The sequence below is a fragment of the Nipponia nippon genome, unplaced genomic scaffold, assembly GCF_047370975.1.
Source record: "Nipponia nippon isolate SJK-2023a ecotype South Korea unplaced genomic scaffold, ASM4737097v1 scaffold_1, whole genome shotgun sequence".
In the NCBI taxonomy this organism is placed as follows: Eukaryota; Metazoa; Chordata; class Aves; order Pelecaniformes; family Threskiornithidae; genus Nipponia; species Nipponia nippon.
The window spans coordinates 27645884-27660324 of NW_028262290.1; the positions used below are offsets into that span (position 1 = coordinate 27645884).

Consider the following 14441-nt stretch of genomic DNA (forward strand, 5'->3'; position numbering starts at 1 on the left):
CTCCACATTCTGGAAGGTGTGGGTTTTTTTCACTGTTAAACTGAACAAAAAGTGGTGGTACTCTTTCTGATCATTTGCTGCATGGGCTAAGAAGACAAGGTCAGCCATGAGGAGTATCTTTTGGAAGGAAACAGTACAGACTGTGAGCCTCTCATTTAGTATGTTTTATTGGTTATCTCAAAATCAAAGGTTGCAAAAGTGAAGACATCTATGGACTGCCCAGAGACAACAGTCAGGCACAGACACTTCAGCTTGACTGAGCTGTCAATTTAAAACTCTTCTCAGCCTGTTTCAATAAACATTATAATTGGTAGCACTTGGTCCTTTGAATTGCAGCTCTTAAGTTCATTGTGGGTGGCTTCAGAGTGTTTGGTAGCTTCTGATGGTGCATGGAGTGAACTTTCCTCACTCCAGGACCTGAAAAAGACTTCTTTCTGTGGTCTTTCTGGCTAACACATATCACGCTGTACCATAGTTGTGGCAACCAGGACTCCCATCCAGCCTAGTTGTACTTTTCAAGATACAGAATATGAGCCTGCAAGAAGTTATTTCCAATGTGAAAGAAAAATGAACTCTTTTCCTGATTATCACTGTATAATAAAGACTCATGTTTGTACCTCATGAAAAACTATGTATAACATAGAATAATGCAGCATAATTTCCCCACAGGGAAACAAAGCTTTGGACAAGAATATTAGCCTTACAAAAACACACTTCATATTCAAATGTGCTCCTTCATTATTAAGCAAAATGACAATACACCAGGTAAATTTGTTCTCCTGATAGCCAGAAACACTTTTTATTCCCAATGCTGTACATCAGCAACTAATTACATGTACGTTTTTAAGGCAGCTGAAAGACTTACCAGTAAAAATGTAGAAGATTGGAATGCAATAACCGCATATTTCTGATTTACAGAAAGGTAGCACAACCGCAGTCTGTAGCACTGCAGTCCTTAGGAGAATAAAGCTTTTTTCTGGGATAAAAATTATTTTTTCTCACTTTGAACTTCAAACAGCTTTCCTCTATTTATTCAGCAAATTTAACGTTGAATTTCAGTTTAGTATGCTGAAGTTTTTTATAGACACATATATTTATACAAGCGTTCTTGCACATATAATATACTAATAGGAAAAAAAAATCTTACACGAAAGCTTTTCTTGAGGATTTTTTGATGCTGTAAAGGCATCATCCAATTCTAATTACAAAATTCTTCCATAGGCATCTGTTATGTTCCATCATTTCCTCTCCCCATCAATACCTCTGAGGTATTTAAAATCAGGGAATAATTCCATTAACTTTATTAGCTTTCCATGCCCTGTTTATCTTTATAGTGTAGCAGTTACACAAACATAAAAAAAGTCTGCATTTTACCTTCCATTCTGCTTGTAAAAATGAAATAGTCTCTGTGAATATTAAACGTTTTTGGTAATTACAGTTTTTATTTTATGTTTACTTATTTTCTGTTTTAACAGTATGTTATCTTCATCAGAATGCCTCTTAAGATAATTAAATATATTCCCTCTTTTATAAACACTTCCTCAAACATTAGATTTAAAAAGCAGTTTAGGAATCTGAAATTTATTACTTGAAAAAAATTTAGGCAGCTAAGCCCCAAATTTCAGATCTTATAAGTGCCACCTGTTCTTGTCTGATGATCAGAAACCAGTTTATTTCATGTCTAGATGTCACTGAGATTCAGAAAGCCTGCTCAGAGCTTGCCTCACACACAAATGCACTCTTATGGTCTTCACAAAACACAAAGCAGCCAACAGCAGTTCATCTCAAAAAACACACCTCTTCCCTTTGCCTTCCCTCCGTGACTCACTATATCTTGTATGTTTTTTCCTTTTTTTTCTTTAACATTATTTGCTGATTAGAGTACTTAGCCAAGCTACTGGAAACATAGTATCAAATTGCTTTTCTGGCCAAGGAGGTCCAGAGGTTCTTTACCTACTATTTCTAAGAAGGAACCAGCTGTTTTGAAGAGGGACATTTCATCCTTCATGTGGAAGCTGCCCAAGGTATGGAATAGTCATAGCATCAGTCGTTTTTGTGTAATTAGTGGCTGGTTAGAGCATTGTATTTTGACTTTTTTCAGTATAAAGAAACGGTCTTATAGCAGACACTATAACCCAGGTCTGCTCCCTTCCCAAAGAAGTACCATCCCAACTACCAACTACACTGACAATTCCACTTCTTTTTGTATTTCAGGATGTCTTCAATGGAAACCTGTTGCCTCAAAATGCATCACATTATTCTTCTTGTCCCAGAGTACCTCATCTATTCCAGGCTATTCATTAATTTCTAGTTTAATCTGATAAGTAGAAGCAGGTCACTGATTTAGCTCTCATCTATTCCAGGCTATTCATTAATTTCTAGTTTAATCTGATAAGTAGAAGCAGGTCACTGATTTAGCTCTCCATTACAAGCAAGATGTGCCCTGTCACCTTATCTGGGAATTGCAGCAACTGTTAGCCAGGAGACTGGAATCATGATGAGAAGTGTGGATTCCCATGCTTAACAGCACCTGAGATGATGGCAAAGTTTAATCACAGCCTTGATCCAGACTTTCACTTGCATATTGCGTGTCAGGAGCTTCAAGGCACTCCTCTAGGAAATAAGTATTTTAATCTGGTCTCTAACCATTAAACTCACATAAAGGACCAGTGGCAGCCCTACAAGCACCAGCTGTATTAGTATGACTTTACTGCAAGTGACATTATTGACTTGGGAGAGGAGCCCATGCATGTGGCACAGTTCCCTATCAGACCTGCTTTGAAGATGCAGGCGGAGGATTTTCTAGTTCTTCTCATTCCAATCAGGCTTAAACAGGCCATAGGCTGAGATAAGTCAGCTGGTGCAGTTGAAGGCATATGAAAAAGCAGAACTTTTCAGAATGAAAGAGTAAGAGGTCTAGAGGGTTTACACACCTAATAGGATTCTGCAGCAGCTAAGCAAAAAATTTCTGCATTGGATTTTCAAGTTAGATCAAATTCAAGTTAGATCAAATTCAAGTTAGATCAAATACAGGCACCAACTTCCCACTTGAGACATTTTGGCCTCTCTGGGGATGATGTAGGAGATTGTCAGGCTGTGAGCATAGCAATCCCACATGAAGAGCTCTGTGCATGCTCAAAGGACTCTGCTGTTACAAGCACCCTGCACATGATGCAGTGTTGTGTTGCACACACTGGTGCAATGAGACAGCACATGCAGCAGCCAGGCACAATCAGCATCAGCTCTACTCCATATGTTGTCTGTAGGGTTTCCCTCATGCTGCTACCCCAAGCCATAAGTTTGTAACCAATAAAATAATGAAAAAAATGCAACAGAAATGACCATGCTTCTTGATATTTCCTACCGACTAACATAAGCGTATGCCCCAGTTCCTGCTAAGCATGCGGGGCACTGGAGATCCCATTCTGGGCTCCTTCGCTCATCCTCTGCGTGTTAGAGGGATCCAAAACACCACGCACAGGGGTCTGAGTTTCCTTCAGGAGGCCGGGTACCCAGGACGTGTTGCAATGCCGACTGCTGGAACATTTCTTCCATTTTAATATTTACAAGGAAAGAGGGAAGCCTTCTTTGAAGACCTAAGCAACTGGCAATGGATAAAGGAACTCAGCACTTGTGGTCAGAATAGGAAAAGAGAAAAAATTTAAAAGACCTCTGATCATTTGAATAAGCTTTGGAGAATCATTTGAAGTCATCTGTTTTACTAATTTATTTCACTTTAACGATGGGTGTGTGAACTCTAAAGAGAATTTAAAGACATTTTCCCTACTGTTTTTAATTATTGAATATTGTATGGTATTTCTTTTCAAGCCAAGAGCAATAGAAAACCTCAGGAATATGTCAATGCTTACCAGGAGCTGATTCATGTTTTGTCTCTCAAGGAGAAGGAAAGGGAGCACCAACAGCAACTGAATATTATATTAGAGCTGACTGAATGTGGTTTTACTTCATATTGCAACACCCTAGGAGCATGTATACAGACAATTACTACATCTCAACAAAGGAGCAGCAAATTCTTAAAACATATTGATTACATCATTCATGAACATCAGACCAGACCCACGGTCAGTTTTTCTCAGAGAAGAGAAAAAAAAAAAAAAAAGTGTTACAAAAGTCATAGCTGTCACAAATGCAATGTATCAGTAACATACAGAATATGTGTTCACCACTGACCTGAATTATTCCTCCTAGAAATGAAACCGCTGCTGCAACTCCAATCCTCTGCATTTCAAACTCTGATAGGCCCAAAACTCCTGAATTACTGTTTGTAGTGAAATTAGTGCTGACTGAAGGAACAAGACGCTCAACTGCGTTGGCAGATATTAAGGAAGTTAAAGCAAAAGTTCCTGTAAAAAAAGTCACGCATTAGTCACCAATCATTCTATATCTGTCTGTACTCATGACTCATGGTCTCTTTTTTAAAACTTGGACATTGTGAGTGAAAGTGCCATTTTGTGTATTTCTGTCATGCTAAGAACAATTTTTAAGGTAATCTTTTTATGTAACGCACATTTCTTCCTGTAAAATACCACTTGTATATGTGAATTAAATGTCAATGTTTTTGTGAGCATATTCATTTAGACATGTTAACAAAAGAGGTTCGAACACAACAGTTCACAATGTTTTTAAGTTATCAGAAATGCTTTTAACTCACCCTGAGTGTGATGAAACAGCTTTTTGTTTGAGGATCCCAAATGTTCACCATTCAAATTGCTAGGACAATTAATTCATGCTGTATACATAGTACCTAGCCCATTATAGTTAGCAAATGTGTATGTTTGAAAACTCAACAATCTGCACTCTAATAAATGGAGGCAGATTATGAGAGAAACATTTATTTGCTGAGAGAGGTAAAGCAAGTTTAATGATACGCAGATAAATAAGGATGATAATTCAATATTAAAAAGCATAAACACATCATGCAGAGCTCTAAAACCATAAGAAATGCCCTACTATGTCAGACCAATGGTCCATCTTGCACAGTACTCTGCCTCCAGCTGTCGCAATTGGAGGTGTCACCCAGGGAAAGCACACAAGCCTGGCCGCTTTATGCAGGCCATTCCCTTCATAATCCCCCAGCATCCATAGCTCTTGTGTTAGGGAAGCACATCCTTATCTGGCCCTTTTAGATTTTGTTTATGGACTAGCATTCATGAATTTGTCAAATCTCTGTTTGAACCTGCTTGTATTTTCTGCTTCCACAATGTCCTCTGGGAGAAGGTTCCAGAAGTTCACCATCTGCTGCAGTATTTTCTTTAATCTATCCTTTAAAAATCTTTTGAAGTGGTCTCTCACCAGTTTCATTGAGGTCTCTCTGTTTCTACTGTTGCAGGACCCGGTGAACACAGTTCCACCTTCACCTTGGGCTTCATAGAGTAAACCTCCCAGCATGAATTCGTTGGAAACTTACCAGGGACAACTCCACCGTGAAAAATGACCACTAAGTCCTACCTTTTGCTTCTTATCCTTTAACCTGCTAATAATTAATAAAAGAACTTCTCTTCTATCACAAGGGCAACTTAGTTTCTTTAGTAACATTTCACGTGGAACTTTATCAGTAGCTGTTTGACCATTCTGATATCTTATTCAAAGTATTTCCTTTTTCCATGTGCTTACAGACATACAGTACTCTAGGAGGTTAGTGAGGCAGAATTTTCCTTTACAGGAGCTACATTAACTCCTCTGATTATACTCACATTAACAGACTCTGATTATACATATCTTTCAGTGATCTTATTTTTTATTATGGTCTACACTAACAGGGGTGCAAGACAGGTCTGCAGTTCCCAGGATTCCCTCCAGAGCCCTACTGGCAGATGAAATTACACTGCTAATTTGACAGTCCTGTGACCTTGTCAGAAAGGTGTCCCACCAGTTTCTTCCCTGGCTTGCTTATTTTGATGTATTTAAAGAACCTTTAACTACCAGTTTGATCATCCTCTCCATGGCACTCTTCAAATTCCTTTTTTTATCCTTCTAAACTTCCTGTTTGACCTACCACATTTCATGGCTTTTCTGCTCACCTCATTTGGTCAAGCTTTCCACTTTTCAAGTGCCAAACTCTTCCCTATGACAGTCCCCTCAATTTTCCTGTTGAACCATGAAGGATTTTTTTGGATCACATTTTCTTTTTTGAATCATGATACACATTTTACCTGGACCTAAAATACAGTTTTTTCAAGCAACATTCAGGATACTTGTAGACATCTTGCTTTTCAAATTTCTCCTTTTTCTTTTAAACCCATTGCCTCCTTTCTACTTTTTTTTCCTCCCATAAAATTGGATTTGAAAACAGTTTACATAAAATTCTATCTGAAATCAAAGGTCTATGTGTGGTGTTATGACAGATGAAACTGCCTCAGAGGATCCTCAAAGATCAATTATAACAAAAGTAGTAGAGAAAAAGGTGTAGGGGTTTGTTGCTCAGGTGAGTAATCTTTCAAATTAGATCAGCTGTGCCAGAGAAGAGACAGTTCAAGTGAGTAAAAGTTGACAGAACTTGGCCACTGATGAATTTTCCTTTTCATATTAACATAACTAACTTCACTAACAAAGGACAACTTTTATAGCCTGCATACATATGGAGAGTCCCGTTGATCTTACAGAAAATGCTGGTAGAAGAGATTGACACCAAAGTATGTGAAGAATTACAGAGCATTTGGGGATCTGAGGCAGGCGGTGTAGCTCCAGATTAGCCTGCACACCATGACGCTTTAACTGAGGCTGGTGGGATGAGTGCATGAGACATTTCTACTGAAAGGATCAACAGCATATGTCACACACATTTATTTTTAAAAAATCTTCACGATAGCAAGAGAACTGCTTTGTTTCCTTTTTTTTCTTAAGATTAAGTTCTGGAATAGACACCTGTGAAAGGAACAGGTTTCCACACCAAGGACTGTGCAGGAATCTGTGGCCATGGATCTGTGGGACTCAGCAAATCGTTCTCTGAACAGTATTCCCTCCCAAGGATAAAACATCAGACTTAGCTGCTTACACTTATCCATTTTATCATCTTTTTTCATTCCTAGAATTTATGTCAGCCAGATACTTATTTATTTACTTTCCTACATATGATCCTATAATGGATTCTTGTCTTCCTAACAATTTTAGACCAACAAATTGCTCACAATACACTGCTAAATTATTCATTTTTAGTATATTTAATGAAAAAAAAGTTCAAAAAAGTGTACTAATTTATCTCTACTTGTGTCAAAATTATTTTCCAAATTCTAAATTTTCACTTTTTTTTTGAATGCTTCTCTTTCTTACACGAGCTGAGTACTTGCTATCACTCATCAAGTCATTAACAACATCCACAGACCCTTCTCAGACATCAAAAGGCTCAAATATTTTCTGTGCCTTTAGGGAAAACAAACTTTAAGCTTTTCTTTTGCTGTAAGACAATTTATAGCTGTTCAGCAATTTTTAATATTTTAACTGAATATTTTTGAACGAAAACGGTGTTCGGAATATGTGGCTAACTTCTTACTAAAACATTTGTCAGTGCATACACTCGAACAATCAGATTCTGCAGAGTCCATTTTGTGTGTGATTACCCAGAGCCATCTTTCCTCCTTTCAGGAGTTTTTCTCCTCCACAAGGAAAACATAACTCCTCCCTGCTTAAATCTTCTGATCACCACAGGGGCTGTTTCCCTTTACCCAGTCCTACCGTGCTTTACTACTGGGCCTGTCTTGTCCTTCCTGCAAACTTCAGAGGCCACCAAGTGCCCACTTCAGCACAACGAAGAACTTGTGGTTCAATATCTCATGAGTATTATTTCCAACTTTGGTCTATAACTTGGGTTCTTTGGAGTCAGAAACAGAGCATTCACCAACCTAGTAGGAGATCAAAGTCATTCAGCTCTTGCAGCTGCTGTTGGCTCTGCTGAGGGTAAACAAGAAACTCATAACTACTAGCATAGTTGCCAGAGAGCACTGTTCTCTGCCTACCTAGTTACTCTGCAAGTGAACAGGAGTTGTACTGATCTCATTGGAAGAATCTTTAGCTTTAATATTATAGCAGGTAACAGAAAGCTTTTTTTCTTAGAAAATGTAGTGTTTGTGTTTTAGACAGGTGAGAAGTAATGTGTGCTTTCTGTAGTTTAAGAAGCAGTTGAGCCTTTTTCATTCCTGTTTGCATATATCTTGTTGGTTGAGCCCTTTGTTAAAATCTTAGCCTGAAGCATATTTCTAAAGTAGAGTTAAAATACAAAAGCCCTTAGTAAACTACATTTACAAAGGAAGTGTCAATGCAATATTAAATTATAATGGCAGGAGTAACTCCAATATATTCTTAATGAGGTTCTTTAAAGTACTTAAACTGGCAAAAAATAGTTGTAAAAAGAAGCAGAAAACCAGCTTATTTCTGTTTAGTGTTAGACAATTTTTCTTCCATTGATCTTATAACAAAAAAAAATTGTTCAGTTTCCTATTCCTTATTTCTGAAAATGTTTTTAGCAAATAGACACTTACCTGTCGCAACATGACGTCCCATTCCAAATATGGCATAAATAATGACAGGGAAGAAAGAGCCATATAAACCAAAAACTGGATGGACTGAAGACAGAACCGCAAAGGCCAGCCCTACAGAAAATTAAATGGAATTACTTCACTATATAAAAATAAAACTGTTCTGCGTTTGATTTTTTTTTTTATGAGGAAATGTCTACAATTTTATTAAGAGCAGGAAAAAAAACCACCTTCATTTACAAAAACATAGAGCATAAGCCAACTACTGTACAACAAGGATCAGGAAGAACTGTGGGAAGTTTTTCATTTATTGTCTGTCATCAAAATCCTCACACTTTCTTCTGAGTCTTAGTCACCAGCAGAAACAAATAGGTCACAGATACAACCTATGGCACCAGCTACCATGTTTCCAGGTTGTCTCCATCAGTGTTTCCAAACAATTTTTTAATAGACAGTCCTCACAGGAGGAGGCAGCACCGTTTCACCCCCACCCTCACAGACATGAGTTTGAGACTGCCAGGGGTCCAGGCGGTCAGATGGTTATTTCTTACAAACAGTTCAAAACCTATAACTTTGGTTTGGATGGAGCCCCTTCAGTCTGCTTTCTTCTAATTTCTTAAACAAAAAAATATTCCAGAGTTCATTTTCTTTAAGTGCCTGGGTTTTTTAATCCTTTAGATATTAACTTTTTTTTTTTTCCTTATGTAAAGCTGTCGGTCCAGAAACAGAAAGTATTTGACTTTCATGTTGAGATGGAGAATGAACTGAATTGGTTAGGATTTAACTTTACAGACTTACTAGTTACTTTCATTGTTTAGCTATAGAGGACAGTATCCATCTTTTTCTTAGAAAGTCTCAGAATATGCCAAGAAATCATCTTTTAACAGAGACATTCCTACAAAGCAGAGCTTTGGTTGCTGTTTAACTTTAGACACTTAAGTCTGCATTGACTTCTTACAAGTCAGCAGAAAGAGACTCCATAGACTGTGCTTCAGATCAGCAGCCTCTACTGCCATTTCACAGTTTTTTTCTCCTAGAAATTAAGAGTAGGAGAAATTGCCTTGCAGAGTTGCTCTGTAAATCTTGGTGAATACCTTGTTGTGCAGCAGGGAAGACAAGATTGGCTTGTATAACACACAAGGTGCCTTTCTGAAGTCCACTTTCAACCTATGATGTGACCAGTCTGAGCTAGTGTATATGTGTGTATACTGGGAGAACGACCATGCATGGTCTGTGACAGAGGTGATTCAGATCTATGAAAAGGAGTTGCCTTCTGCGTACGTTTGAAAACTCCAAAGAAAATTAAATGTGTAGGACTAATTGTTCTCACCAAACTTTCCTGGCTGCTCCAGAGAGCATTTTTTACTTGAAACATTGGTTTATGGGGTTTTAATAATATGGAGAGTGCCAAAGAGTATATTTGCTTATAGGCTTTCAGTGGCAATTCTGAACACTGATTCAAGAGCTCTCTTCTTGAACTGGCATTTGAGTTTGTAACAAAGAGCACATGGTGGGAGGAGGCAATAAAATGCCAAAAGGCCAGAAGTGTCAAGTTCCCTGTGAAGCAGACAAGGCCTAGCAGTCTACCCATTCTTAGCAAAACATCACCGTGAAGATTTTGCTGAGATGGATCTTAGTTGGATAATCTTCATCCACACTGTACTCAGCAAAGCAGCACTATCAATTATGACTTGGAGAGGAGAGAAGATATTTTAAAACATGTCTGTTTTAAAACTTTGATGCCTTCTTTTAAACAGAAATGGATTTCGTTGCTCTTTTGCCTTTTAATTAGCGTATCTACTGATCATCACTTCTGCTTTTTTCTCTCAGAACACCATTATCATGAACCAGAAAGATCTCTGAAATTATAGTTCTACATCATGTTCACATGACCAATAGCTGTAAAAGAAGATTCTGACCCAAGAGCAACACAGAAGGATGTGCCTGAGGAGAATAAAGACAGCACAGAAGAGAATGGCATGAACCTATTCAGACAAAAGTAAGCATGGGAAAAAAAAATAAAGGAGAAAGAGATTTTTAAGGTTTGTTCAAGACTGAAAAGCTCTTCCATTATAACCATTGTAAGAACTAAACCAAAAACAAACAAAAACTTTGTAATTAATTTGCTAGTAGAATACCACTCACACAGATATTCCAGTCTTGCAAAACAGCATTATGCAAGGCTAATTTATTTTACTTTCCAAAAAGTAAAGAAACCAGCAAAATCAGTATAACTTCAGCTGCACTTTAATTATAACAACATAACTGAAATTAAATGACCTCTTTGTGTGGGCAAGCATAAGGGAAATACACAAGATCCAGTACTGAATGCTGAGCCAGCTATATACTTTACAAGCACTATTGGGAAGAGGACTATAAACCCTAGTTAAGATGATCTGCAAAATTCTCTGTGTTTAAGATACTCATTAAATGAAAGGAATTCTCTAACACTAAACCAGACAATTACAAATATAGAACATTTTCATCTGAAGACATTCCTATTTCCAAAAATTCTTATTTACACACTGCAGAACAGCCACACAATGCATAGAGAACTCACCTTGGTGAGTTCCTTTGCATGCTCTCCTCCTTGCATTTTTTTTTCAAATGTTTGGACTTCACCGGTTATTACAAGGGAAACACAAAAACTCCCTCTTTGCTAGGAAAGGTTAAGAATTTTGAGACATGTTTTGAAATATCAAGTTCATTTTGCAGAAAAGAGATTACGTTCATATAATTTTTAAGCTTGTGCTTCAACTGTGTTAATTTCGGACCTTGAAATTTTCCTTATAAAATCTACATGGTTCACTTTTAATAGGTTTTCACCCTAAGTAACTTCAACCTAAGTAACACTCAGTTCAAGAGGAGGTTAGCTTAGAAGTTGTACAAAACAAAACAGAAAGATATAGTACTACACTGCAGGCTAAGCTAAAATATTTCCAGAAGAGGGACTACTAGCTCTTTTACTATTCAGTATTTCCAATTAATCCAGGATTAAGAACAGCATACATTGTTCTTTCTTCTCAACATTTACAAGGAAAACAAGGGTTCAGCTACCACAAAATATTCTGTCACCATCTGGCTGTAAAAGCCAATTCTCACTTCTCTACATGCGTTTACTTTGGTTTTGTTTCCTAAGACCTTCTGAATCTGAAACATTTGACAATTATGGGCAGATTGTGTTTGATCCAGCATAAACTGTACATGTTGTGGATAGAGCACAAGAAGTTCAACCCAGCCCTAGATCATGCACACAGAAACTGTGTCAACATCTCAGTTCAGCTCTCTGAACAGGGCTGAAAGGAACAGAGGGGCACAACCTGAATGAACCCTTACTGCAAGAAGAACTGGCCGACAAATATCTCACATGAATCCTGTTAAACTGCAGGAAAGGGGTTACCTTGCCTAGCAAACCCCCAGCATCCAACAGGAATTTTGCTTTACTCACAGACTTGCCACTGAGAAATAGCTCTTGTTTACATGAAGATAATCTAAACATAAATCTGGCCCTTGTTTTTTTCCCTTTCACGGTCTTTTTGTATTAAGTTTCTAGAAGCGGTGTCTCATTCTTTTCATGGTGAAGTCATGGCAGTCAGGACAGAGCTAAAATTACCAGCCCTTGACTCTAGCCCTGGCTCTGTTTGTTAGCTTTTTGTTCCCATGACTGAAGCATGTCTATCATGTGCAAGAGCAGAAGGGCATTATAAAACAGAATTAGTAAAGACTTCAGGCTTTCTGATTAGGAATGTAATGTTCAAAGGTTCAAATACTTTTAAAGATATAATCAGTAGTATATTTCAGCTCACTTCATTAATTTTCATATTAAACTTTGCTACAATGCGTTCCATATGCTCAAGAACTAGTCAAAAGTCAGGAAATATTATTTTATTTTTTTTTTTATTTCAAACAGTAATAATAATCAAAATAAATAGATCATAAAATAAGGATCCCACATAATCTTCACTGGCAATACGGAGAAGCCTCCATGGCAGTGACATTAAGATTTTCAAATAAGAATATAAATTCCATGGAAACAAATGCAAACAAAGAATGAACAGTAAGTTCAGATACAGTACATTAATATTGTGGTTCTTTTTGTTTTAACTACCTCCTTATCATAAGATAACATCGTGCAACACAGTTTCATTGAAAACCGTACTCTCTGACCAGCAGCAGGTACCTAACAATCCTCTGGCACGCCACACTTTAAAGCAAGAGCTGTTACACCACTGCTGGTAAATGTCAAATGCAGATAACTACAAAATAACAAGCTTGATACAAATAGAAACAAGGCCATGCCCTACTACAGGAGAAAGGTCTCAGTTTGTTGATAGTTTCTGCTAATGAGGCTAGTGCAAAAACTACAACAATAAAAAAATATTTTCCAGAGAAAGAGCTAAGAATCATCAGAGTATGATCAACTAGTTAACAATTTTCTGCATCTGGAAATAAGCTTATGACACATACATATGTTCTGAGGAAAGCTATACCATGTCTTTGGGAAATATGATACCCAAACCAGAAATTTAAATGCAGAAGCAGGCAAAGTAGTAAGTTTATAATTGATCTGAGGAGTTTCAAAATTTGTATAATTTATTATTTACTCTGAAAAGCTATAAATTTCAAAGTTTTTCTGGTAGTATATATATTCAAATACATTTTTGTCACTGCAACATTTTATTCTTAAATGTGACTATATTAAGATGGTCAAACCCCAAGTTTAGGGAACCTAAAATGACACTAATACATCTTAACCCACTCAAAATGCTATCTGCAGTTGTGGCCACTTTCTGATGCTTCAGAAAGAGACAATTTCTCCCTTTGTTCACAAAGCTGAATTGTGAGCTTTAATTTAAATTATAATAAGGGTGTTTCCTGTAGACGCCATAAAATGTAGAATTAACACATATTTAATGAGTCTCCTATCAAACCCTCTTGGAGAACCAACAAATCAGACACCCAATGATTCATATCACAGGCTTTAATTTCTAAATCCAGGATGGCTAACTTTTACTGAAGAAAAAAAAAAAAACAAACACAGCAAACATTTTTAATATTATATTTCATAACAATTTTCCTATACAAACCTACAGTTCTGGAAGATCCTTTGACACTGGCTTGTTAAGAGCTATTAAAACACAAAATGATCCTTTGGAAATAATGTCATTTATCTCCAAAACACGGAAAGCTCAGTATCTGTTCTTTCAATGGTACACACATACACCTCATGCTTGCAAGATCTCTGTTTCCTAATGCAACCATTTGCTGGGGCTACACATGTGGATTGTACCTTCTGTCTGACTTATTTAAAGACAAAGTACAAAGAGCTTAAAATCATTCCTTAGTTCTTCTGTCATTTAAAGCCTGAGGCAAAGGAAGAATACAAAAGCAAGATCGAGGACAGATTATGCATAACCTACCATAAATATTTCAGAGACCACACAATTTTGAGCTACCAACCATTCTCTCTTTTTTGAAGGATGCACCAGTGCAGTTTCTCGCCATGCAACTGTCTCTTTCAGTCTGGTGAGAATTAAGCGTCTCAGCTGTATTAGTCACACAGTATCTGAAACGCAGCTCTCCCAGTGTACCCTCTGACAACTACATCAAAGGTGTATTTAAGAAAGCAACTGTTCTATTCTGCCACTTTGCAGATTTCCAGATACTGACACTTGTATCTTGATGTTTAAAAGAAAGGATAGGCAAGTATTATGGTAGAAGGAACAAGTGGACTGTGTGACCCATTTATGAATTCTCTATTCAAGATAGCTTGACCTTTCTGTACATAAAAAAGCTTGGATACACCCAAAACCAGATAGAAAAATAAAAATCTACTATTTTCTTTTCTTTTGATGGATCTCCTGGAAAAAAGCTGTTACTATTGAAAGAAAATCAGAGATTAAATGTTTAGACCTCTTTAGGATGAATTTGACACAATATCTGAACACC

General features: G+C 37.2%; 1 protein-coding gene across 1 annotated transcript in view; it reads right to left on the bottom strand.

The window, feature by feature from the left end:
- SLC26A7 (solute carrier family 26 member 7) overlaps positions 1-14441 on the bottom strand; it is a 73132-nt gene that overhangs the window by 49708 nt on the left and 8983 nt on the right. Inside the window, exons 2-3 of the mRNA XM_009469286.2 lie at positions 8496-8606; positions 4192-4364 (exon numbers count right to left, since the gene is read on the bottom strand). Of these exons, the coding sequence (XP_009467561.2) occupies positions 4192-4364; positions 8496-8606 (284 nt within the window). The remainder of the gene's footprint in view (positions 1-4191; positions 4365-8495; positions 8607-14441) is intronic.